The sequence below is a fragment of the Uloborus diversus genome, chromosome 9 (genome assembly GCF_026930045.1).
Source record: "Uloborus diversus isolate 005 chromosome 9, Udiv.v.3.1, whole genome shotgun sequence".
In the NCBI taxonomy this organism is placed as follows: domain Eukaryota; kingdom Metazoa; phylum Arthropoda; class Arachnida; order Araneae; family Uloboridae; genus Uloborus; species Uloborus diversus.
The window spans coordinates 59,238,781-59,266,727 of NC_072739.1; the positions used below are offsets into that span (position 1 = coordinate 59,238,781).

Consider the following 27,947-nt stretch of genomic DNA (forward strand, 5'->3'; position numbering starts at 1 on the left):
AAGTTTTAACGTGGAAACTTTCTTCTACAGAAGTAAGTTGTAAATCCCAGAAGCTATACGCAACGATATCTGGTAATTTTCTGTTCTTTTCAATAACAGTTCAGATGTCAAGTAATAAAGTATTGCAACACTTTAGTTTCAATTTACAATCTTGCAACATTACTTAAACTTTTGTCAGTGGAGAGGGTGCTTAAGTTAAAATAAAAAAGTGGTGGGACCTGATTCTTGCGTTCTTCCTCAGATACACCACGGCATAAAGAATAACATTTTTGGTTGCTGTTCTAGTTTGGGAAAGATAGTTATAAATTATGAGGCCCATCTTTAGTAGCTAACCAATAAGCTGATATTTAGCCTTGCTCTTTGCTTCCCAAATATCTTGTGTTGCAGATGAGAAGTTCGCATCATCTCTGAGATATGTATGTTACATGTCAAAAATTTGTGTAATATCCATTTTGCTTAAGATCTTGTTGTAGCACAAATCCGCTGTATTCTAATATAAACTGATTCCAAAAGAATTTACATTCCAAACTGCTAAATTTGAATATATATATACGAAAAAATATATTATCTGTCTTCTATACATTTTTAATTTTTCTAAATGATTATGAAAAGCAATGATAATCTAAAAAAGATTGTCTGTGAAGGTTACATGAGTCAGTTTCATGCAATTATGAACGTGATTTTTATATTAGGATCTGTTTCAAATGCCTAACTGCCCATTTTTTCAGTTTTGATGCCTTCTCCTAAATTCTCGAATCAAGTATGAATCTCCTAAATTTTTATTGCAAGAAAGGAATCCCCCCCCCCCAAATAAATAAATAAATAAAAGTTGGTGTACTTAAAATTCCTGAAAAATTCCTGTAAAAAACAATTTTTTATGAGTTATTTTTGAGAAAATTTGTTTTATTTGGAGATTGGGTGTTTCTACTTGCGATGCATTTTTATGTGGTATTTTTTCTTGCTTAATAAAATCCCTACTTAAACTTAATTTTCATCACGAAATCTCTTCATTGGCTATGTTGGCAGGTATGCAGATAACAGTGCACATTGTATTATTAGAAGTCGATTTATTATTTTCAGAGGTTTAACCGAGCACATTTCTTGTAAATTGTAATAATTTTTAAATCAGTGCATTTACCTTAATGCTTAATACTTTATTACTACATGAAAGATTCTAATCATTAAATTTATTCTGTTGTTCTCATAAAGTGATGTCAACTCTCTGCTGCCAACAATGACTCTGAGATTTCATCAAATTTCATCAGTATATTTTCCTCTAAAAGAGAAGTGATGTTCCCTGTTACTTAGTCACAAACCTATTTTGAAAGTATTAAAGATTTTTAAAACAAGAATTCAGATTATATGCGATAAATACATTATTCTTTAACATTCTATGCATATAGGTATTTTTTTTCTGCAGGAAATAACAATTTGTGCAGTAGAGGGTTGATATATTTTTTGTAAAATACACATATTTAAGCGAAACACAAGTTTTTCTGCTCTTAAAAGTTTACTGAATTTGCAAAATTTAAAAAAATTTGCATTCTTATGATTTTTTTTTTTTTTTACGTCGAGTTGCTCGGAGTTCTACTCCAAATTGGTTTTTATTTCAAAATATTTTTATCTTTCATTAAATTCTTAAAACTTTTGAGACAGGGAAATGACATCGTTTTTCGATGTATCTGACTTAAGAGTTTAAAATTTTGGTTCTAGTTTATTTAGTTCTTGTAGGGATAGATTAACTTCTTGGAAGAAACTTCTGTGTCTTTGATGGGTATAATGATATTTGCAATTAGCTTTGATTGATTCTCTTTTTGAATTTTTAAAATGTGGGGAGTTCACATATGAAGAATCTACAATCGATACTTTTCACAGCACTGGAAAGTCCCAAAATCCCTCTAAAAGCTGTGCTATAAGTCCTCAACAAATGTGATGGCCATTTGTTTCATGCGTTTGTCGGATTGCTGTCTCAGATCATGTCTGACAGATTATTAAAATTGATGCAAATTACAAGCAAAAATTATTTTTTTACCTATACGAATTTACGATTCTGCATTGTTTTGTATGTAATCTATACTAATATTATAAAGAGAGAGGGCGGATTTTTGTGTGTTTATATGTTCGAGATAATCTCTGGAACCACTGCACCTATTTGAAAAATTCCTTCACTATATGAAAGGTGCTTTCTTACTTAATGACATGGGCTATAATTCGAAAAAATCCGATAAATAGTTCCTTTTTATTCCAATTTAGGCCCAAATTTCACATAATTTCCCGAATATGGGAGGGAAAAATTACTTGTGCATATCAATATTATGTATCCTTAAAAGGAGTAGAATTTTCCTCATTCCTAACTAATTTGTTTCAACGCTCTACTTCATTACGGCGGGAGTAATTTGCGTTTTCAGCTCGAACTTTTTTAGGCTTAGCTAAAATTTAGGCACTACTTTCTTCATTAAATCTATCAGTAAAAAGCGAAGGAATTGTCCCACAGTTTTCTTTTTGACACCATTGGAAAAAGCGACATTTTTTACTCCAGATCTGTCTCGACCCAAAGGAAAAAAAGTTACAGCGTTTTTGAATCAAATTCAAAAAATGTCATTTTAATACAGGTTGTCAACCATTTTATTTTTGCGTTTCCATGGTTACGCTTTTTGAACCCATTCACAACTCCAACGAACTATAGGGGGCACTGCAGTCACTGTCTAATGGCGGACGAAAAAACTGAAACGCATGTGGTAAAACGAAGAAAATGCTAAAAGTGTTTTGATTTTTGTTCGTATGTATGATTTTTCGCTTTATTCTTTTTAAATTAATTTTCAAAGTCTTGTGGATATTCTGGCCCACGTAGAAAGAAATGAGAATTCAAGAAGCATTACTAAAGGTCAAAGATTAGTGCAAACTACGTAGTTCGTAGTTCTAAGCAGCTATTTCCACGATGTTGAATTCAATATTTATCAATTCTTGATAAAACTAAATAATAATTGTGGCCTGACAAGAATAACAATTAATGCTAGAAAATTCAATATGACATTACAAATTATTATCGAAAGAAGATGATACTTTTTTGCCTTGCTTGGCTAGGGCTTATTGTTTTGCATTTGTAGCTGAGTTATTTCTCTCGAATTCCCAAATCGGTTAATTTAAAATTTTTCTGTTTCGATTTTTCTAATTTCTGAGTTACAATTTGTGTCATGTTATGCAAATCATCAACAAAATTCTCACGGATATATGGTGGTAGTTTTCTTTTCAGTTGATTGACCATTATTTCTTTTCACTTATCGAATTCTGTAATCTTACTACCATTTTATTCTACTCATGATAAAAATTAAAAATGGTTTAACTAAAAACGCGAAATCTCGCCAAGGCTACTTTGCTCGCACAATACTAAAACTATAACCCTAAACAAATTTGGCGAAACCTTTCAGCTGAGAATAAAAGGAATAAAGTAAATTCTTTCTGGGTGAAACATTTTTCATTTTGTTCTACGATAATATATTCAAGAAAATATTTTGCATACCGTCCATTCCAACCTAAATGCTGCTGTAAAAGATGGTTAGTTAAATTAATTTAAGATTAAAAAAAACTCATATTCTTACAAATTCATACAAAACAATAAAATTTTTTACCTTGTATAACGTTATCCAAGTTTGTTAATCCAGTTTTCGCTTTCACCATTTTCAATCAACTCATATTTTAGAAGGAAATAAGGAAAACTAACATTATTTTGAGATGCTCGAGAATACTACTAAGGGACGAATTAATTTCTGTAACTGAAAGCAAACTAAGACACATCGATTGCGTTAATAAATACTCAGAACAAACTGCCTGTGTTTATGTCAGCAGACATACGTGGAACGCAACGTGGCAATGTTTTAGTTTCATCGGTAGTTTTATAAATCACCGCAAGGTAGCGTATTCGATCGCTGGAGTTCCGAATTGTTTCTTTCCTTATTTTGCATTTAATTTCTTAAACTCATTTTATTTCGTGTTTCCAAGGTTACGCTTTTAAAATCCATCTTTTGTATTTTAATTTCTTAAAAGTATTTTAATATCTGTAGTCATTGTTTGGAAAGGTAATTTTGCATGGTGTTTTTTTTTTCTTTTATTTAAACCTCATTGCTGAATATATTTCACTTGACACAATTTTTATTCTCAAGGTAGACCGGGCAAAGCAGCTCTTTACATATAGATTCAAAAGCTACTGTTAATGTGATTTTATACTTTTTTGTGTGTTTGGCGAAACATTTATAATTGCCAAAGAAAAAACATCTGCTTCACTCGCAAAAAGGCTGGGTTTCGGTAGCGTGGTCGCTTGGCGAGTTAGGCGCTGAGCAGTTCAGTCTAGGATTATTTTAAAGCAACCGTAAATGTAATTCATTGTTTTGGCGACTTGTTTTGAAAGAAAAGAAACTTTAGATTTGTTTTTATCGGAGTGAAATGTACGACATTTTCTTCTATTTTTCTGACGATGATTTTTCCATGTTCCACTGGATGTTTTTTTTTCATTAGACGGATGGATTATGATAGCGTGGTTGCTGAGCGAGTTTGGCGATAAACTATTAAGTTGCAGAACTATTTTTACATTTGAAAGATATTATCTGATGTATTTTTTGTTTATTTAGCTAAATGTTTTAAATTGCCGTAAAAACTGCTTCACTCGCTAAATAGAGTTTTAAAGCAACTGCAAATATAATTTAATGATTTGACAAAAAGTTTTAAGTTCCAAAGAAACTTTATTATATATTTTTTTTGATAAGGTGTGTGCGCATTTTATACAAAGAAAAATTGTCATTTCACATCAGGGGGGAGGGGGCGTCAAATTTTTTTATTCAACGGACTTCCATTAAATTTTTAGCACAGGCATTGCTGTGCCGGTACTGCTAGTGTAATATATGTTGTATCTTCGAAGAAAAAGTTTCATTTATTTAAAGATGCTATGCACTACCCACAATTTTTCTTCTTCAAAGTTGTGAACAATAAGGAATAATTATGTGCGAAAGGCAATGATACAATAAAAAACATCTTTAAATTCATGTACATATTTAAAAAATGTAGAATTTAAAGCTTTTCTATAAACTTTGTATTAAATATCAACATAATTGACAAAAAATCAAGCCTTTGTGATTGAACATTACTGAATTATTTTTGCTTTGAAGTTTAGCTGTGAGTATAGCTTAGTTTTAACTAATAAAACTCTCTAAAACCCCGCCTCCTAAAAATTTCAATTATATAATCTGCCTTATAACCCATGGCATAGTGATAATATTAGGATATTAATGTAGGCTCAAAAAATATTTGATTTTGGGAAAACTCATTTTCAACTTGGATTTTTAAAATTCGAAAAAAATTAGTTACTCTGCATTTGAATATTTTTAATGGTTTTTACTGTGCAAGTCTGTACAAGGTACTTTAGTGTGTTTTTTTATATATGTTGCACATATTCTTTTAATCAGCACAAATAATTTATCAGCCGTGTTTTTTATTTAAGGGCTGCTTGAAAATAAAAACCACACAAGATAATTTTTAAAACCAAATTTATTTTCAAATTCTATGTGCATTTCTCTATTTTTCATAGTTCTCAAGTTGGTTTAAGCAGTTATTGTATTTAATAGTTTAATTTTTGAGTAACCCCTTTATAGAAACTTGCCAGCCCTCACTTAAAAAACACGCCTCACATCATTTGAAAAAAAAATATAAAATAGGAAATATGTGCTACTTTTGAGTTAGCAAACTATTCAGCATTGGATGGGGAATTCACAGCTTGAGCTGAGCTTTTAATGCCCCGTTGAATGATAAAAATATTTGAGCTTTTCATGTAAAGATGTTAAGCAAGTATCTGCAACAAGTGGTGAAATAGTAAGTATCTTTTCATTATGTGTATATTGATGTTGTGGGTTCAGCTATAGTAACGGTGTTTGTGAATATGTTTTTCCTGTGAATAGTTTTAGTGAACTTTGCTGTACGTTTCCCAGAAGTTTTGTGAAAATGGTTATAACTAATTGAATTTGTAGGCTGTTTTAATGTGGCTGAGTACTGCTAGATGCTACGTGGTTGAAGTAGTGTACTGGAAAAATAGCTAGCTGCTTTGTCATTAATTTGCTTTTTGTTGTTTCATGTCACTCATTGTTCAATTCTAATATAAACATCCTTTTGCAATATTAATGTACTAAAAGTTTTCTTTCAAAAAGATTTGCTTTCCTCACATCAATTTCTCGCATTTTATGATCTTAGTTCTCAGTTTTGATGAAATTTAGTTTTGTTTACAATAATTCAGATAAGCTTGTTGAGCTAGTCAATCTTCAAAGAAGAAACTGATGTGTTTAAAAGCAAAACTTTTGCTCTCATATTTGCAATAACTCTCCATGTTATATTTCCTCTTATGTTATACATTTTTTCTCTTTTTGTCTTTTCATTTATTTGTCTATTTATTTTTTTGCCTTATGATCAAAGACTTCAAATTTAATAAAATTTTGCTTGTATTGGATCTTAATGGTTTTGTTTCAAAATCCAGTGTATTAATGTAAGCTTTTGCTGATTTCAGTAAATGCAAAGCAATGAATATTTGGATTTCAGAGAAATGAATTTAAAGCTAAATCAAGGTTTTGAAGACCTTTAAAAGAATCTTTTAGAACCAAGCCTCGTAAATTTCGATAGGTTTTAGTTCCCCCCATAGACTTAAACGTATCGAAATTGATATATATCGAAATTGATATAAATTTGAAAGTGAAAGACCGCTGATAATCAGGAGTTTACTGTATATGTCATTAACCCCAGAAGGTACTTTGCAGCAATGTTGGCTAGTTCTTTGTGTTCTTTTTAATATCAGTCCAGATGTTAATTTACAGAGTATTCCTACGCTTTTGTTTCAATGTAGGATCACAGAATATTTCTTAAACTTTTGTCTTAATTTAATTGAAGCATTATCAATATGATTTTTTATACTTTTTTGGTACAATCAGGGGTGCCCATCCCCCCCCCCCAAGTTCAATGGCGCAAATCCCCCCCCCCCAAAAGTTCAATCCTCTTTTCCTTTTTTATATTTTTTATCTCTTTTTTATTCATTTTTTAAAAATATTATTTATTTATTTATTTTTAAAAATATTTCTTATATTTATTTATTTGTTTTTAATTATTATTTTATTAGAAAAGTTATGTGTTACGCCAAACACACACACACACACCCAAGCTAAAAAAAAATGAAATACAATATAAACAGAATAAAATAAATAATTTAAATTAAAAATATATTAGTAAATAAATTTAAATAAATTAATTTAAATTTGAAAAATCCCCCCCCCCTTCCCAAATTTTGATGTCGCAACTTGCGCCATAATACCCCCTTGTGGGCATCCCTGGGTACAAAGGTACCCTTTACTGATTTTCCAATACCATACCCCAAAAGGAACGAGTACCACCTGTTAAGAATTGCTGTCTTTAAAAGACACCAAAATAAGAAGTTAGGAAGATTTGAGTGATTATATCAGTGGTTGCGAACCTCTTTGGAAAGAGTACCTCTTTCAGAAGGAAGTTCAGCATGCAACTTTCAATTTTTTCAACACAGTGAAAGATAATAAAAAAGTGAAAAAAATGGGATTTATAGGCCAATTATGTTTTTTTTTTCTCAAAAAGCACTTTTTTGATGTAATTCTGAGTAGTGTAGAAGCTTAGTATGATAAAAGCTTGTCGAATTGAAACTCTCACCAAAATACAAGCTAAAAGCTCTTATTTTATTAATGCAGCTCACTACAGGATCAGCAACTGAAGAAAAGTTTTAAGGCCTAGGCACAATGAGCTCCTTGATGGATAATACAATGTTTTACTTAGAGACTTTTCTGCCCATAGAATTTTCAAGCTATGTAACAAAACCTTTTTTTGCTGCGAACCATACAGGGTAAAGTTTCTCAGGGTAAAGAACTGAGGAAGGTTTGTGCAAAAAATACTGGAATAAGTACCAAATTTTGCAAGAGTACAACAAATTTAGCGCATGAAAATAACTACAAAATTTGTAAAAAGATGGTCATTTACGCAACATGAACAAATAATTATTTTTCAAGTAATTTTTTTTTTTGAGGAAATTAAAGCTTCAAATTATGATGCAAAATGGTTCCTTATATATGAATATATCAATTAAAAACCTGAGTTAAAAACTTCGGGAATAAAGCTCAAATTTCTGAGTAAAAGTTTCACATTGGTGCAAATAGATTGAGCAAGATAAAGCTATTATATCAACCATATTTTTCACATCATAAATGGTTATCGTTATGTATGTAATCATTAATTAGTCAGAAGTATGATTTCAATGGCATTCTTTGAATATTAGTCGAGTGTTTCGAGTTTGACCAAGTTCCTGAAAGTGACATTAATTTCTCAATTTTTAAATTATTCAATAAGTCTTTGCTCGCCAATCTTAAGCTGTGAAACACTGTGTCACATATGATGCATGTTGGTCATCCCTGCTCTAATTAAAGTTTTTTTAACAGTAAAGTGTAATAGTTTCCCAAAATTTAATTAATCTTTATAATTAAAAGCTTTAACTGATACTGGTTGGTTTTTGCATAAATTTGGTGTGAGACCAAAATGCCAATTTACCATACCAACTGTTTTTGGTATTGTTCTATAGCCTTCTTTAGTTTTGAAAGTTACGACATGTTATTGCATATTTCATTGCATTATTGCTCCAAATTAATGAGTACTTACTCCATATAATTACTGTTATTATTTGACCTTTAAATATTAAAATTCTTTGTAGAACTAACATATCAGTTCTGTAAACTAGATAACTAATTTTCTTTTTTTATATCGCTATAGCATGGGTGCAAGACCTTCCGTCTCAGGACGGATTTCCGTCTTGACAAAATTTCCGAGACGGAGGTCGGGACGGAAAGAAATTCAATGACTTTCTTTTAATTTTTAATGAAAAAAGAAAAATTGAGTGTTTGAAAAATATGCTTTAATATTACTGGACCGTTCCATAACCACGAATTTACATCGACATTCTCTCTTGTTTTCCGCCATGTGCTTGTTTTGTTTGCAACGTGCTTTTGGAGGAGTGGCTGTTCGGCTCGCGCCGTTTGACTCATTTTAGGTATAGCTTTGTTATTTCCTACTCACTGCATTGCAGGCCGAGAAGTTGCTCGCTATTCTCCCTGATTTTTCAAAGCAATCGGCTCTAATTGAAAATTTAGCCTTTTCTCATGCTATTTTCGATCATCCTTTCGTTTTTTTCATTTGTGTTTTTTTTTTTGCAAACTTTACACTCATAAATGAAAATTATGTACGCTCTTAAAATGCCTTAAGAGTTGAATCTGCATCACCGTTTGAGAGTGATTGCTGACAAGATGAAATATTTTCGCCTCAGCAAAGGGCGTCCACATACCAGGTAAAACAGAAACTATCAAGGATTTTGAAGATTTTAATGAAAATGGGAATTTTGGAAATAATCGGGGAGGGGGGGGGATTTCAAGCTGGTTGGAAACACCGATGGGCAAACCGTTCCTGCATTTTTGACAAAGACTTGAGGTATCACTAAATTCTAATGTCATTGAATCGAACACTCGCTAGAATGGAAATATGGGTGTGGGGGGGGAGAGAAAGGAAAGGAGAAAAATAACGGCAGCGCACGAGTTTGAGAAAAAACGCTGCTCTTGCGAAGAGGGTAATCTGTGTGCAAATTAACCCACGATACTGAGGTCTTAAAACGTTGATATCTTGGACAATCTAAAGAGGGGGGGGGGGGGTGTTACTCACGGGTTACAGTATAAAATATCGAAAAACTGAATTGAAAATATTTTTGAAGCTAGGAGTGGTTCGATATTTCTCCACTGCAAACTCTTAAAAATTTAAAAGTCAAAAAGTTTTAGGCTGTCTCTAATGATGTAAAAGTGGGTTTTAAAAAAGAATTGAAGACTGGAGTCTTAAAAACACTAATTTAGGCAATCTTTGGTGAATTTATGAGAGATGGTTTTGGTGTTCTAACATGAAAATGTTTTGTAGCTGATGTATTAAAAACTATTTGAGGCTATACTTAAATGACTTAAGTTAAAGGGCATTTGCGACCCTCTCCCGAAAAGTGTTTGTAATTGAAGTCTTAAATCTTTTAGGCTGTCTTTGGCAATGTCAAGAGGGAGGGAGGGGGCTCTCTTTAGGCGAAATTCCGAAACTGGAGTCTTAAAAGCGCAACTTTGGACCATCTTGGGGTTCGGGGTTCTCCTTTCGCAAAAAATATTCAAAGCTGAAGCATTCAGAACTCAGCTTTAGGTAATCTTTGGAAGACTTAAGAAGAGGGAATTCGAAGGTTTTCTCTCAATACGTTTTAGAATTTAAATTCTTAAATCTTCGGTAATGAAAAGGGGAAACCGCAAATTTAAGTAAAATTTAGTGAACTTAGAGGAAAGAGTTCGGGGGGTGGGGGGAGGGGTCTCTCTCCCCGAAGTATTGAAATGCTATTTTGGCTATTTTTGAGTGAGTTAAGAGTTGGGGAATTCAGGGGTCTTTCTCGAAACATTTTCGAAATTGAAGTCTTAAAACTTTGGGTTGTCTTTGGCGATGTGTGGAAGGGAGTTGCTCTTTCAATAGAAAAATAAATCTTAAACAAAAACTTACACTGCCTTTAGTAAACACAATGAAAGGGAGGCGGGGTATTCCGCACCCCCAGCCCGAAATATTTTAGTTTCTGAAATTTTAAGAGCTTTGTTTTGGGCTATCTTTGGATGACTTAAGGGGGAAGAGTGTAGGAAGATTTTTTCAAAAAGTTTCCAAATTAAAGTATTAAAATTTTTAGGCTATCATAAGTCATGTTTATAGGTAAGAGGGGTACCATTCCTACAAAACAATTTAGAAACTGAAGCCTTAAAAATTGAAATTTTGGACATTTGTGGTGAACTTAGAGGAAGGGGTTCGGGAGTTCTCCGAAAATTCTTTGATGCTGAAATATTTAAAGCGCCACTTTTGGCTATATTTGAGTGCCTTAAGAGGGATGTGATTCGGGAACTCTGCCTGGAGTTAGGATTCAGTTCCCCTATTTCTTTTTTTAATTAATGAATGTTGGAAAGGTACCCTGTTTAAAAAATATATTTACTTCACTGAAGCGATTTTTTATTGCCAATTTCACCACCTGCTATCTTATAAAAGAATTCTTTTTCAAATGAAGACTGTGGGGGAATGGTGACAGTTCATTATCATTAGTCGGCCTTACCCTTCCCCCACCTTTCCTTCTTTTCTAGTTTGTTGGTGCTACCTTGGGTAGACTTTTGAATCAGAACTGATTTATGTTGCAAAAGTGAAAATCTTATGTCCTAAGCAATTTTATTGCTACAACAAAAATGTTTAGGATCGGCAAAAAACTAATGGTGGTGTGCTGCAAACGCTTTTACCCCTTACATTATCCAACATCGTCTAAAATTGCGTTTTTGAAACTTCAATTTCGAAATATTGCCGAAGGAGGGTTCCTGAACTCCATCCCTTCAATAGTGCGTTCAAAAAGTGTATAAACGTTATGAAATTTAAATTACAATTTCGTTTTTAAATCTTCGATTTTGGGAAAGCCCATGGCGTCCCCTTCCCCCCCTCTTTCTTTAATATTTTTTGAAGGTTGCCCAATATTGTGATTTTGGGACTATCAGTTTGAAATAATTGATGTAAGAGTCCCTGAACTCCTCCTTTCCCTGAACTTTACCAAAATGGCCTACCACAGCGCTTTTTGGACTTCAATTTGAAAAAATTTCTGGGAGAGAGCTCCCAGACCCTTCCCCCCCTTATTGCCGGATTTTAGATTTTTTGGACTTATGATGTCAAAACACTTAAATATTACAATTTTAAGGCTTAAAATTTAAATCAAACAGATTGCAAAACTGACATTGTTAAAATCTGCAACATTTATACATACAAATTTTTCCTTAAGCCCGCATGCAGGCGGTGGGGGGGGAGGGGGGCTGAAAATATTTTCCGTCTTGAACACATCACCAAACTTGCACCCATGCGCTATAGATGAAATGTATATTTTAAGTGTTAGCAGGGGCGGATCTAGAGGGGGGGGGGGCCATGGCCCCATCCCAAAGCCTTTTGATTGTAGGAACTTTTTTAAGAAAAAAGAAAGAAAAAAATATTATGAGAAGATAACAAATTTAACACATGTGTTTTACTGAAAAAGAAGTATAGGCCTTAATTGGAAGATAAATTATATCCCTGTCCTCAAAACAAAACTTCAAAATTTTTCTCCATCTTTTCCATCATTTCTTGATTCCAACTACAGACATATTTGGACGATCTCTAAATGCTGCTGTTCTCAGAGTATACCTATTGTTCACAAGCCCAAAGAGAGCCTACATTTTCATTTTTATGGTTTTAATTTCAAAACTAGGGAGAGAACCCCCTTTTCCCATACGTTTTCACAAATGTCTTGATATGTAGCAAAAAATTGCACTTTAATTCTTTTATTTGAAAAAAAATGTTAACGGAAGCTAGCTTATCCAGCCTTATCACTTAACTTGCTTAAAAGCAACTTAAATGAAATTTTTTGGGACTTCAGTTACAAACGATTTTTGATAGAACCCCCCCCCCTCCCTAGTTTATAGCATGATGATAGCTTTAAAAGGAGGTTTTTGGAGGAGCTCACGAATCTTCCATCCCTTTCTAAAATATGTATAAATATAGTTTAAAATCGAATTTTTAGAGTCTCAAAGGCAAAATATTTCCATGAAGGAAGTATTCTAAGCACCTTCACATTTCCTTTAATGTAAGCAAACGTTACCTAAAGGTGCATTTTTAGGCTGGACAGCTGAAGAGCTAGAGAAGAGCACCCCTCCTCTTCTCTTCTTCACTTCTCAATGCATAATGACAGAATATTTTGGTTTCTAAGCTTTATATTCAAAAAGTATTTTGGGGGCAGCGCCCGAAACCTGACCTTTCTCAATACATCATCAAAAATAGACAAAATGCGCTTTTAGTTTCCTAATTTTCAAAAATTACTAGGAAATTTAAATTTTGAAACATTTTCGAGGGAGATTCCTTAATCCACCCCCTCACCTAATGTCCCGATACACCGAAAATTGAGTTTTTAAAACTTCATTTTAATAAAATTTCTGATGAGTTCGGAGTTTGTTCAAAAATTTCGGATGGCCCCTCCCAAAACAATCGACTGGATCCGCCACTGAGTGTTAGGGAGTATTTAATGATTAAACTTTCAACAATGTGAATTATGAGATCTTGTTGCGTAGATGTTTAGTTTCATGCCAAAACAATCCCTTTTCTTACCACATTATAAGTATAATTATTTTCATTCAAAAAGCTCTTTTCACACATTTTTCATATCTGGTTTAAAGTTTTGCAATTGTGGGGTTCAATAAAATATTTTTTAAAAAAGAAATAAAACAAATTTCTGATACAGATTTCAGAGTTGTTGAACTTTTTTTGTGTGAACTAGGATGGTCACATTTCCTGTTAATTTCGCTTACCAACTCCCCTTTGTCTGCAGCAGCAAGTGTCAATTGATAATTTTCATGGTATTTTCATCAGTTCATATCTCAACCCCTTAATTTTTAGAGGGGTGAGACAGAGTGGAATGGCTTTCCTTGGATGTCCTTTACCTAACAGGCTTTCCTTGGATGTCCTTTACCTAACAATATTAGTATTGACCTGGTAGATCCTGACAGTCCAGAGGAGACCAGATTTGAATAGTATATTTATTATGAATATAGAGTTCGACTCTTGGAAAATTCCATTTTCTCGAGCTACTCCTCTGCCTTTAAGTAGCGTGGGAGATATTCTTGTATGTCAGCAACAACTGAGTCATCCAAAAATTGTTCTTTATAGTGTTGTTGGAGGGAAATGTATCCTCCCACACCATTCCCAGATTTCTTCAATTATTTGTTACCTTATTTTAAAATTTCTTTTACACAGGAATCACAAAGTTTTCTTACTGACATGGGAACAGAGCATGACACATTCAGTAGTGTCCAGCAAACAAATTTCAAAACAAAACCTTTTAAGATGAAGTTTATCTTACTCTAAAAATTATAAGCTTGATTAATCTTTTACTAAAGGGGATTCATAGTGCCACTAGTCAATTGAACAGCGATAAATTTTCGCGAGAGTTTCAGTAATAACTAACTAATAACTAACATCTCAACCTTCCATATTGTTTATTGAGGATTTTAATTTAAGTATAAAATTTTTGTCATTGCAAAAAGCCTTATATTACTTTTTTTACAGTTCTAATTTTTCATGAAAGAAATATTAAATTTATCATTACTTCAAATACATTTTTTGATTCCTAATTATTTCAAAGTTAACTCTTTCTTTTTTTCTTGTTTTTTTGTTGAAACTTGACTATTAAATTTGTTTCAGAAAACAATATAATTATTTTCAGCTCCCCCCCATCCTCTACAAAAAAGCAAAATAAAGCTTGTTTGTTGTGATATTAAGATAAAATACAAACAAAATTATATTTTTGCTGAATTTTTTTTTTTTTTTTTCTTAATTTTCAAATCAGCAATTTATTCTTTTGACCTTTTCTTGTTCTTATCTTTTTTAATTTAGCCCTTTGCGCTCTCCTGGTGTGGATAGTGAAGTTGTTGCCATGAATAATGTTTATAAGGAAAGATTTCCCAAAGTAAGCTCTAGAATTTTTTCCCAAATAAACATGCAACATTGTATTAGTTTTTATTAAAATGGTACTATTTTAAAATAAATGTTTAACTTCTTTTAAAAAAAAAAGAAAAAAAAAAGAAACTGTTGAACAAACTAAGACATTTTATTGAAACTTTGAATGCTTTATAAATTAAAAAAAAAAGTTATCATATTTTCTTGGATGGTTTTATGGAAAAAAAATATGAAAGACAAAAGTTTACATTTTTGCTTCTTTTGCTTCTATGGCATAAAAAAATGTAGCATATTTTCTTGTGTCAGTCAATTGCTTTAATTTTGTAAATCGTTGAAGTTCTTGAAATAATTTAAATTCTTTGAATGGAAGGAAAAAAAGAGGCAAATTTTTTCTTATGAATTTTGAAAGAAAAATGAAGATTGTGTGGTTGTTTTTGTGTAATCTAATATTCAGCAAATACAGTTATGTAACTTGTCTGACTCAATATAAAGGCAATAATTTGCTCGTTACACCAATTGGCTGAGGTGGTAGTGAAATCAAGCAATCTTCATGACTGCTCAGTATAAAAAATAATGGTCATCTCAAATTTTAATTTTTTATTGAGTAGAAAAAGAAAGATTTAAAAGTGCTGTGATGAAAAATTATTGGATCAGTTGGATTAAATGGTCCCTAACTCTTTTTTTCAGATTGCAGTGATTCACATATTTCTGATGCTGGTTTTAAACTTGAACTATCCAATGAAATTCGAATTAAGAAGTACTCAAAATAATTTCCAAGGAATATCAAAATAAACACAACTGTCATACAGTACTGTGGCAATTAATTGGGAAATGCATTTCGTTTAAAAGAAAACAGTTTTATTCCAGTTTTTCATGAATACAGTTGAAACTAATAATTAATATGACCTCCTTGAGACTAAATAACATAACAGACGTGTTATGGCATGGAATGCACTAGATTGGCACATATAGTTTTAATTTCAACATCTTAATACAATATGTCAATAACAGACGAAATTAGCTTTTCCATCGTTGTACTGTCAAACTTATGAAGACGTTTTTTAATGATAGCTCACAAATTTTCAATTGGATTCAAGTCTGATGAATTTCCGGGCCAATCCAGTACAGTTAGTTTGTTTTTAGAGCAGAAATTGACAATTTGCTTCGATGTATGACATTGCGCGCCGTCTTGTTGAAAAAAGTCATCTCCGTTCGACCTAAGTTTAGACATGATTGGAAGCAAACATTTTGTCAATATCGATTCGTAGCTAGAAGTGTTCATTGTTCTGTCCCTGAAACGCAGAAACAACCCCAAAAGATACTTGGGTGCTTGATTAATGTGGTGCGGACAAAGAGGTTCTCCTTTGCTCCTTCTTACGAACCTGAATTGAAATTCCTAAACCACAAAATGTGTTTCATCAGAAAAAAAACCTTTTCCAAGTCCTCAATCCATGTTTTATATTTTCGTGCCCATTCTAACCTTTTTTTCTTCATGCGAGGCGTGAGAAGCTGCTTCTTGTATGGTCGACGTGCTTTCCGCCCACGTTCTATAAAGCGTGTAACACACTGCTAAAGGTGCAATGCCAACATCAACTGCAACCATGGGCTTGGACAGATCAAAACTAGTTAGTCGAGGATTCATAACACTCGTTCATGTAATCTTTTGTCGTCATGAGCCAAAGTCGATATTTTTCGGCCGCATTTTCCAATACGGTTGTTTCCAGCATTTCCTGTTGTCTTAAACTGCTGCCATATACTTCCGACACTTGATTTACTCACTCCACATATTTTGCCTTTTTCTTCTCACGTTTTAGAAGTGTGTTCTTTAAGTGCAATCATTTTAGCCTATGTTTCAAGGCTGATATCCATGACTAACTACTCCCACAACAAGCGAGCAACTAATACTGCCAACTTCAAGCCCACTTGGCGGAAAAATTTATGTTCTTGCTACTTACCTGACGTGTACAAACAGCTACTAGTTTGACAATAACTGCCATTTGAACTCTGAGCTGAATTTGAGTGCTTAATCGTTCGCTTAGGTGTGATAAAGCAAAAAAAAAAACATTTCCCAATTAATTGCACAATACTGTATTTTATTTGTCTTCGCACTCTAATTTATAAATAAATCCTGTATAAAATAAGAAATGACTCATATGACCTTTTTCCGAACTAATACATTGACAGTACTAGACACTTTTTTCAAGTTTATTTTAAATTTTTTATGTTATGTTAATAGAGTTTGTTTGGTTAGTATGAAAATAAATCACACGTTGCAGAAGATGAAACAATTGGTGACAAAGTGACATTAGGCTTTCTGGTTTGCTCAGACCTGGTAGTTTACCTCTACTAATCTGCCAGATCTACCATTTTTCACAGAAATGGTTTTCTCTGATTTTCAAACCCTGTGGTCGGCAGACAAAATCTTTCATTTTTTAAAAAATTCAAGCTAATCTGTTTTTTTTTTTTTTTTTTTTTGAGAATTGTTTTTGCTAACTTTAGTACGTTTTCAAAGTTACCTCTGCAGAAATATTTCACTTTTGACGAAACAAACTTTTAGAGGAAGGGTGAGCACTCCTCTGAAAAAAAAAGAACCAAATTTTAAGGATAAATTATTATCTACAATTTAATTCAATTCTTGCAGGTGTAGACATTTCACTCAATTGTTCTGCTCTCTTATTGTATTTTGTTTAGTGTAAAAAATTTTCATTTCTCTTTCAGGCAACTCATCAAATGGAAGAAAAGCTGCAGCAGTTTTTGAATGAGCATTTAAGCTATGACCATAGTGATTCATTGGATGCAGTAGCTCGCTTTGTTCATCACCAAGTTATTCAAATGGCTCAGGATTGCTTGTCTCAGTCACAAAACCAATTAATAACATCACATTACTTTTTCGAGATGTCTGAAAATCTGGAAAGGCTTCTAATTGAGGTACTTATTGTTTATGATAATTTTTAATTTTATATTTTTAACTTGAAAAAATGCAGTGAAATCCAGTTACAAGGAATTTCAAGGAAACCCTAGTTTTGTTCTTTGCAATGGGAAAATTGTTGTAATGGAATTCAAGCAATGTTCTGGAAATTTAATCGGGATTGAAAATTTATTTTGTTCAAACGGATATTTTGTTGTATTGGTATTTGTCGTAGCAGGATTTTATTGTGTTAAAATTTTCAAGCATGACATTTTTTTAAATTCTTTTATTATTAATTTTAATTCGACATGTTATGTTCTTAACATGCACTTTGATGCATAGAATGTGAAACATATTATCTCAAATGAAACTGTAATGAATAATGTGCTAAATATAAGCTAACTTGGTTTCAACATAAAATTATAGGAGCAATAATTCCCTCTTCTTTGTTGCATGTAAAAATACTGTCTGTCCTTCCCAAGAAAAGCTCCCCCCGTAAAGTCTGAGCCCGTCTACTGCCATAGAATCGAACTACATTCATTTTCTGCAAGGGTTAGCTGGAGGGGATTTTCAGCACCATTACGCCACTCGTGTTCTCGCCTTTATGCAGTTGTATGGGTTTTTCCAGCATTAAGCTTCCCTTGGGAAAATGAGACATGCCTCATTGCTATAGCAACAGACAGGCACAGACATTTCGGCTGGGGCTTTTCTCGTGATGGTCGGACAGTAATGAAAGCTTGTTAAAATTTCGTTTGATTTAATTGTAAAAAAGAAAAACTTTAATGAAAATTACCTCCCCCCCCAAAATAACAAAAGTTAGCCATACTTTGACATGAGGACCCAAAATTTAAAAATTGTTTCCTTGTAAACTTTAAGAGATTAAAAACATTTCAGAAAATTTCATAACTTGAATTTTTTATTTATTTCATTATTCTTCTCATTGCTTTTGCGAATTTGTTTTCCTCTAAAGTTTAAAAATAAAAAAGTTTTGTAAATAAATCACTTCAAGTAGACTCCACTGCATTTAGATTTTCAGTTTAACACCAAAAATCAAATGCTTTGAAGTGTCTTTTAAATGAAATTATTTATAATTTACTTTTCATGATAGAAGTATGTTGAACAAAAATTTATTAAACCAATTGAATCTGTGAAGCCCAGTGGCTCAGTGGTAGCGCTTCACGCTCCCACGCTACAGGCCTAGGTTCTATTCCCGGGTTGGTATTGTCTCAGCCGTTTATCCCTTCACTGGGTGGATAAAATAAGTACCAAGCGTACTTGGGAACCAAACACTGGGGGTTCCGCGTTAGGCTGACCACCTAACCAGAAAATCTGCCTTACACCCGAGAGCCCCTGGCCAGGAAAACTGATTTGGGCACAGTAGGCCTTGGCCCTAAGGGGCTGTCATGCCACAGGGTTTCGTTTAATTGAATCTGTAGTTAAATGTTTTATTTTTTACTTACGTGTAAGGTTTTCATGATCTCTTTGTAGAAGTTATGAACTTTATTAATATGAGTAACAGTTTTAAACTTTGGTATTTGATTCATGTTTTTTTCTTCAGTGTCAAGAAAAGTCTCCTGAAGCTGCTCAATATTTAAAAGGATTGATAAAGAAACTACTAGTCATAATCTCCCGTCCTGCACGACTTCTTGAATGTTTAGTGAGTTTGATTTCATAATACTTCATTTATCAATGTAGGGAAAAGTGGTGATATGGTGGAATATTTACTCTATTTTTAATGGCACCTATTTGGTAATAATTTAGCGATGTAGTAACACAATTAGGTTATTTCAGTCAGGGAGAAGTTACCTCTGAACATCAAAGAATATGATAATAGAAGCATAGCTGCCAACTTGTACTAATTAGCCGTACATTGTAAAATTTTTGGATTTTCTGTATGATTGTATGGTCTTATGGCAGATTCGTACGATTTTTAGGTTTTTGGTTTTAATTTTACAATAAATTGCGAACATGACGCATTACGCATCTTGCAAGAGGCATTCTGTTCGGCTATTATCACTCGCAGCAATGTGTTTGTTATTTAAGTTAAAATGTCCAAAGCTAAGAAATATGACCAGATATTTCTGAAATGTTATTTGAAAGATGGAGAACATTTCAATCTGTAAAAACTTCAGAAAACTATTGTTGTGAACAAGTTTTTGATAGACAATTTTCGAAAGTTTAAGTTCAAAGTTTCAGGTTAAAGAAATAAAAGTTTATTTATTTACTGATTTTTAAACTTATTTATTTATTTTTTTGCTTATAAAAGCACAGATCAAGTAAAGGTAAGGATTTGAAAGTATTATAATACTTTGCTTTATAATCGTCAAAAAAACGTGGAAATATAGCCACCGCATACGTTGTAAGATTTTTCAAGTTGGCCTGTTGTCAGCTATGTAGAAGCAATTTTCAAAAATTTATACTTATATTGTAATATTTTGTTGTGAATTAAAATTTTTTTTGATAAGATAAAATTTATTAAGTTTTTGCAATTACAATTTTGAATATTAGTTTGGATCTACTAATATTCGGTGCAGTATTCGTTCATTGAATATTAAGCTTAGTTTTAGTTGAAATGTTTTGTACACTTAGTCAAGTGCATGCAGATAGGGCAAAATGAAATAGTTCATTTTGCTTACTTACTCATTCATCTATCACCATCACTTACGTATTCATTTAAGAATTCATTTCTTTATTTATTCATTCACTAATTTATCCCCTTATTTTAATAATTCTCATATATTAATCAATAAATTATTTTTTAATTTGTTTATTATTTCATTATCTACTTATTCATTTATTCACTCATTCATTTGATCAAAAAAAAAAAAAAAGTAATGACCAAACAGAAGATGTTTCATTACAAAAATGTTTTATTTTCCACTTTGTTTTCAAAGTACAAATTTACTGCCAAGAATAATAAATAATATTGCAATGCTAGTTTTATCATAAAATACATTGTTCTGTTTTGATGTATTGTAATTTTCAAAACAAATTTTCAATTTTTTCATTTTGAAAAAAGTAGTCATCTTAACTATTTCAGTTTGCTTCATATTCCCCTACTTCCTTCTGGCTCTAATTAGCTAAACGGATTTTTTTCTATCTCTTAGTAGTTTCCTTATTATTGTTATCTTTGATATTTGTTACATAAATGTTATGTTGGAATTCGGCAAATATTTTTTCTTGTGTACAGATCAGTAGTGTAGCGAGAGGGGATACTAGTACTCTGGACTGTTCCTGTTTTTGATTGAGCCCTTCAAACTGTACATCTATTCACAAAATTGTGCTTAGTTAAGAGTGATTTTTTTGTGGAAAGCTAGGTTGAATAGGGTTAAAAAAAGGATGGAAGCTCAGCCACAAAAGCATTGATTTTAGTCTCTGACATCTTTTGCTAAAATCCGAAGTCAGAAAAAGATGTTCTTTACATGTATTTTAAACTGCAAGTTAGAAACCTGTCAACTTACTAGTATACTAGTGTACAGATCCATTCTCTAATTTTTCTTGGAAGAACTCAGTACTTGCTGATTGCTATTTTAAATTTTTAGTGAATTTGATTGTAAATGTTCCTTTGCTGTTGTAATGTTTATTGAAATTCAGTTTAATTTGCTCAATTGTAATGCTTACAATTTAAAATACTTTTTTATAGCAAAATCTATCTATGTATTTGTATATTTTTTAAAAACTATTTTTCATATGCATCATGTCTTAACATTAAATGCTTTAGGACCCACACCATGCCAATGGCAAAAATAAATTTGCTCGCCAGCATACTGTAAACAAATGTTTTGTAATTTGGAAAAATATATGAATGAAGGTATTGAATATTTTAGCTCTGTATTATTTTGGCATTTTGGTGTGAGATGTGCAATTTCCAATGATACTGCTAAATCATAGTCAAATCTTTGATTTTTTATTTCTGTACATTTCACAGGAGTTTGATCCTGAAGAATTTTACCGGCTTCTGGAAGCTGCTGAAGGGCAAGCTAAGGTTCAACAAGGCGTTACATCAGATATCCCAAAGTACATTATAAGCAAACTAGGTTTAAACAGAGATCCATTAGCAGGTGAAGATTGTTTCTCTAACTTGTAATCTCAAAAAATCTGTGTCTTTAAAAAAAATGTTGATATTTTGTAGGGCCATTCCACGGAAAATAGTCATTTCATCCTGCACGTGAGGCTCATTAAATTTATAATTAGAAAAGGTAATGAACAAAATTTTGTTGCTTAAGAAATCACAAATGTGACTTCTTAAGCAAAACATTTTGTCATTACCTTTTAAATCTATTTCTTTTTTATGAAATATAGAACTGTCACATATGGGACAAAATGACCGTTTTCAGTGAAATGGCACTTAACATAATTTTTTTTCAAAGATTTAAACTATTATTTCAAAACAAATGAGATGTTTTCTTTACCTTATGTGATATGTTTGACACAACAAATGAGATGTGTTTGAACCTTAGCTTTCAAAACCTACAATTTGTTTTGTCATTGTTACATTAATTAGTGATGTTCCGGATATCCGTATAGGCGGATATCCAAGGGAAAATAAAGATCCGTATCCGTTACTTTTTGACGAACCTTAAACGGATCCTTTCTATTTAAACATTTTTAAATATTTGAATAGAAGACTATTAAATTCCGTTTCAATTAGGTTTTATTCCATATTTCAATTATAAAGTATCATTTCAGAAGCCAATTTGTACTCCCCACCCACCCCCGTTGCAAAAAGGAAGGGGAATTAATGTTTTAAAAGTGTGTATCAGTGTGTCTTTTTGTGGCATCGTAGCTCCTAAACAGATGAACCAATTTTTATAGTTCATTTTACGCTCAAAAGATGACTTGATCGAGCGTGTTCTTAGCTTGGCCCCGTTTTTGTAGAACTTTAATTACCAGAGATATTAATTAAAAACCGATTTAACGTTTTTCACACTTATGGTAGTAAAAATTTACCCGTAAGTTAAAAATGTTGGCCCTAATTGAAATAACAAAGTTTTCTGCGTTTGATATTTATTTGAAACTTCCAACTTATATACAGTAGGAGCTATAATCTTGTTAAGTAAATTTTAAATGCAATTCTAAGCCTTTATACACGTGATTGGTAGCGATTTCATAGTTGGAAAATAAGGAGAAAAAGCTCAATAATTTAAAGTTTTACTTGCTGTCAGTTCATATTTGTTAATAAATGTGTGTTCTGACCCGCAAAATTCATCTTAATATGAAGTTGACTCTCTGAGACATGTTTTGTTTTTTAATTTTTATTTTAATATTGGTTTTTGTTATTGATTTGGAGTTTCTGTTATTCTTCATTTTTGTTTTTCTTGGCATCCTTAAAAAAAGTGAGACTAAATTCTCTATTTACTGTTTGTAAAGGTGTTCGCGGATGTGTATTTCGTCGGTCGGAGAAGTTCAGTGGAATGGCTCAGCGCTGCATTTATACTGAAATAAATTGGGAAAAATTATTTCTAGCCTGTCCAGTAGCAGCTTTATACTCTTGCTTCTGTGTCCTACATCTACCGAGTAAGCTAGAAACATGGGCACCCATATGCAAAATTTTAAGGGGGGCTCAGATATTTTCCCCATAGACACCGATTTCGTTACAGATTAAGGCTATTAAAGTTTGACATTTTTGAAAAAATATTCATTAATGGCTGGAGAAGAAATGTTTTTACATTTTTGCAAAGAAAAAAGTACTAAAAGCAAGGAAATTCTAATTTCTAAGGGGGGGGGGTTGAGCCCCCCTTGCCCCCTATATAGGCACCCTTGGCTAGAAATAATTTTTCACATTCCATCTAAGCATAATGCAGCGCCGACCCATTCTTTTCAACTCTCCCTCAATTTTAACGGAGATTTCTTTAAAGAGTAAATCATGGTCTTGTTTATATTTTTGCCGCAGTTAACATTTTTTGAAGAAACTGCCATTATTCTGACGGGAATACCTTCCGTAACAAATTTTATACTTGGATAGTTGAATTGGCTTAAAAAAAATTTGTGATCCGTATCCGCGGATCTTGACACTAATGATCCGTATCCACAGATCTACTTTTTTAATGATCCAGCACATCACTAATATTAATACATGAAAAATATAAAGTAGTGCGTTCAGCAAACTGCAAGATATTGACTTTGGATGTCCCATATGTGATGTATGCATATAAATTAATTTGTAAGTAAAATAGTTATTTGATAAAAATGTATCTGTGTCAGGAGTATTTTTGTATCAAATGTAAAAATTAAGAAAGCTTACCCCTGTTTAACTAAAATATTAAAATCTATTACAAAATGTTGGTGAAATTATAGTGTTGGATTGTCCCACATGTAACGGTCAAATAGCCTTGTAACATTTCTGTTTATATGTTTTCTATTGTTCAACTGTTTTGAAAGTTTTTGAAATTGTTCCACCAATAATTACTAATAAACATCAATTCAGGCAGTAGAAGCAATTTTAAGAAATATCTACTTTTTGAAGAATGATACTTGCTGATTTTGTTAACGTTATTTAAGTACAATTTGTGCAGGGACCATAAAATTAAAACCATATATGCAGGAAAATGATAGACACAGAAATGATTTATCAGAGTCTCGCTGTATATAGTGCTACCCCCCGTCCCCCTTCCAGACTACCAACCAATCCTCTTCATTAAATGTAATGCTACAGCTTATAAGCCAACAGCTTTAGTCAGACAATTAGCAAACACCCTATGAACCCCTTTAATGAAAGAAAGATTTAAAAAAATATTTATTGGAATAATAGAAGACATGATGGCACCTGTTTCACTGCTGGTGGGTGTAGTGGAATGGGCTTCTGTGCATGGATGGGCTTTTATAGATAATTTTTATAAACCTTAAACTAAAACTATTTTTCACCTCTCTAGTTAAACCATTTTGTTACTTAGAATATTATCTAAAGAATAAGAAGTAATACTAGTTATTTTGGTTTTCTATTTGAAAGAGTGCATGAGACTTTTGCTATTTTTTAGAATTGAGCCGTGATTTATCGAGTGACTTCGAGCAAGTGGACCAAATTGATTATTCTCAGGTAGGTTCCTTTCCAGTTAATGTTTTGCTTAAAAATAAAACTTAAAATGTTAGTGAAAATTAAGAAAATTGTTTCAAAAAAAAAAAAAAAAAGGTTACTCAAATACTTTTGGTTCTGAAAGCAATTTTGCTAATATTTTTAATTTCTAAAAATATTCTCCATGCATTTTTAAATCTGTTTTGATATTGATTTTTGTACTTTTGTTTTGCTGGATAGGACTTAGAATATTTACCCTTGAAAATAAGTTCTAAAGGCTTTAGGGCTTCGTCATTTTTTTTGTGAGAAATTAAGTTCTGCATTCAAGCAAATGTATAATTTATCAAAAATTTTATAATATCTTTGAACTCAATAAATATTCATTTTTTTTTTTTTTAGAAAAGTGTATTTGAAGTAATAAATGTGAAGATAAAACAAATTTAATTCACTCATACAGTTCACAAATGTAATGTCCTTGAAATGAGCAGATATTTGGATGTTGTCATTTGGCTAAAATTTCTTAATTGCATCTTCTTTTAGGAATGTTGTGTCCTTCTCTGTTTCTTAAAATCTCCCAAGTTTTGGAAAACCAAATTTTAAATCTTTCCCACATTAGTAAACATCCCTCTGTAGTCGGTCCAGTGGTCCGAGAAACTACATTTTTGTTGTAGGGAGCAAAACTACAACTACTTTTTTTAAATGTAACAACTACAAATTACTTTTGAAATATGATTCCAACTTCACTTACTTTAAAAAAAAATGACTAAATAAAAAGCACACACACATATCCTTTACGGATCTAACAAAAACATTCAAAAAGTAGTTTAGATTAATAAATTAGCTCATTTGGAATATTGCGAAAAATTTCTTTTTTTTGCAAGCCAATTTATTGCTCTAAACTTTCTTTTAGGTTTTTTTTTTTTTTTTAAACGGATATTTGCTGCAAGGAAGTATTAAAACTTGAAAGAATACGACCTTCAATTTTTAATTCTTTCCTGACAGTAAATATTTAATTCAAGAAGTGCAACTCGGCTACTTGAGAATGTAAATAGTCGTAATTTGATTTAAATTTTACATTGACGTACATAAAATTGCTTAGATGATGAAAAACATCTTTTAATAAAAGAAATTTATCATAGGAATTAATTTTATGGGAACATATATAGTAGGAACTAATTGATTCATTTTGATCTTCAGGCTATGGGTCCGGACCTGGACACCATCCCCTTTCTTATGCCACTGATAAAGTAAAATAAAAACGTTTTTTCAACCCTACCAAATAATCTCAAAAACTTACAAATATTTAATAATTGATTTTTATTATGTTAATGTATCAACACTCAATCACTTAAAAAAGCAAAAATAAAAAAATATGAAAAATATCCCTCATGGGATATCATTCAATATTAAATATTAGTGAACAAACTGTCTGAAATATAAAACAAAATTAAAAGTGTTTAACTTATTTCAAAGTGCAATTCGAAATTATACGTGGAGGACATTGATACCAAAAACTTTTTGCTGAGTGGGCAAAGTTTGCATGAAATGAAAAAATCAGTTTTCATACTTATCTATAACACTAATATTAATTGTAAGCCGGTAAAGGCAGTTCAATATCTTCTGTAACATTTGCAGTAGCTTCCATATTCGAGCCATTTATTTCAAAAACTAGTCAAGTGACAACTCTAAAATTTCAAAAAAGGACTTTTTACCTTCTTACTAAATTTTTTCTAGAAGGATTACAATATTTTAAACTAAAAAGAATACATTTTAAAATATATTTCTTTCAGTAAACAATGTTGTAAGCATCACTGAATAATTTATACGGGTGATATAGATGTTTTCTTAAAATTAGCAATTTTGTCACTGGATTGGTTTTTGAAACAATTTATACATTTGGTAAATATTTTAACAATAACTCCATTGAAATATAAAACGTTCATTCATTGTGTAGTGTTTTCACCTCTCGTGTTACATACAACAGGAGAATACAGTCTTTATCAGTCGTTTAACATAGCCAATATTTACAGCTATTTTACAACCTTTTGTATTACAAGATATTTTGAACTCCAAGAGATAAACCAAAAAGGAATATATATATATATATATATATATATATATATATATATATTAGGGTCCTTATTTTTGAAGTTGTAGATATTTTACATGACGCCCCTTCAATTTGTTCCATTATACAAATAAATGATCCATGCAAAATTTTAAGTCAGTCCATGAATATTAACACGTGCCCCTAGGGCCCCCTTTTTTGAGTTTCGAAGAAAAAATTGCGGATTTTTTCATTTTTATGTAAAAATAGTCCTAGGTTTCATATTTAAAGTAATTTTAAACCTTAATAGATGTTGCTACTTCCAGACCAACCATTCTCTCACTTTCATTCTGTAAAATTTTACATATTACATAGGGTACATCTACACCAATGGCCTTGGGACAGGCATACCGCTATTCGCGCTGGTTTCAAACCAAGCGGCAATTGAACATTTCTTTCCACCAAGATGGACACAAGGGATTCTAAACGCCATTAATGAATGGCCTAGGCCATTAATGAATGATTTTTGACAACAACAAATTACCTCCTCCAGGCTTTGGGGGTGTTGATTTAGAAAATTTTCTGTGTATGTAATAGGTGTGGCAAATAGGGTCACTAGGTTTCCATGCTATAAATATAAGTAATGACAATTATATTTTAATTCGCTGTTCCTTAGTTATATACTTAAATGTTTATGCACTTATAATTTAAATTTTGAAAAATCCGCGTACCTACCCTATCATAAAAATAAACTCTATTTTCAATATCTAAAATATAAATTAAAATAAATTCCAGATTGGAATAATGTAAAAATCTATACTTTAAACTGTCTTCTATTTCAGTACATAGTCCTTTATTATTATCAAATTCCTCTTGCAAATCTCAAGATTTAGAGACCGGAATGGGTATCTATCCTAACCTGTTGAACCTTTTTTCTATAGCTGGTCTACCACAACGCAAAAAAAAATTGACAACTATTGAGATCTGCTTGCATTTCATCAATGTTAGACAAATGCCATATTAGGGACAAAGATGCTGCTCATTTATTAACAGCCTATGTAGATGCAGCAAATTTAAATCCTAATAACCTTATGATCAATCGTACATCCCTTAAGAGAGCAAGAGAAAATCTTCAAGAGGTAAAATCAGATTTCATGAATTCAAATTTAGATTTTCTAGTTATTCCCTGGGATACAAAGCTACATCCAGATGTAACTCGAAAAAAAAACGCCAATCGGTTTACCATGATAGCTTCAGGTTCCAATATTTAACAGCTACTCAGAATTTCTGAGATTTCTTCAGTTGTATATGATATCTTAGATGATTACTCTTTATTGCTAACTTTTCAAGCTGTAGTGTTTTTATACACCGGCTTACAA

General features: G+C 31.9%; 1 protein-coding gene across 1 annotated transcript in view; it reads left to right on the forward strand.

The window, feature by feature from the left end:
• The window catches only part of LOC129230252 (microtubule-associated serine/threonine-protein kinase 3-like), a 102,427-nt gene that overhangs the window by 25,662 nt on the left and 48,818 nt on the right, over positions 1–27,947 (forward strand). The window contains exons 11-15 of the mRNA XM_054864653.1: positions 14,539–14,611; positions 17,320–17,529; positions 19,068–19,166; positions 21,438–21,570; positions 24,487–24,545. Coding sequence (XP_054720628.1) covers positions 14,539–14,611; positions 17,320–17,529; positions 19,068–19,166; positions 21,438–21,570; positions 24,487–24,545 — 574 coding nt within the window. The remainder of the gene's footprint in view (positions 1–14,538; positions 14,612–17,319; positions 17,530–19,067; positions 19,167–21,437; positions 21,571–24,486; positions 24,546–27,947) is intronic.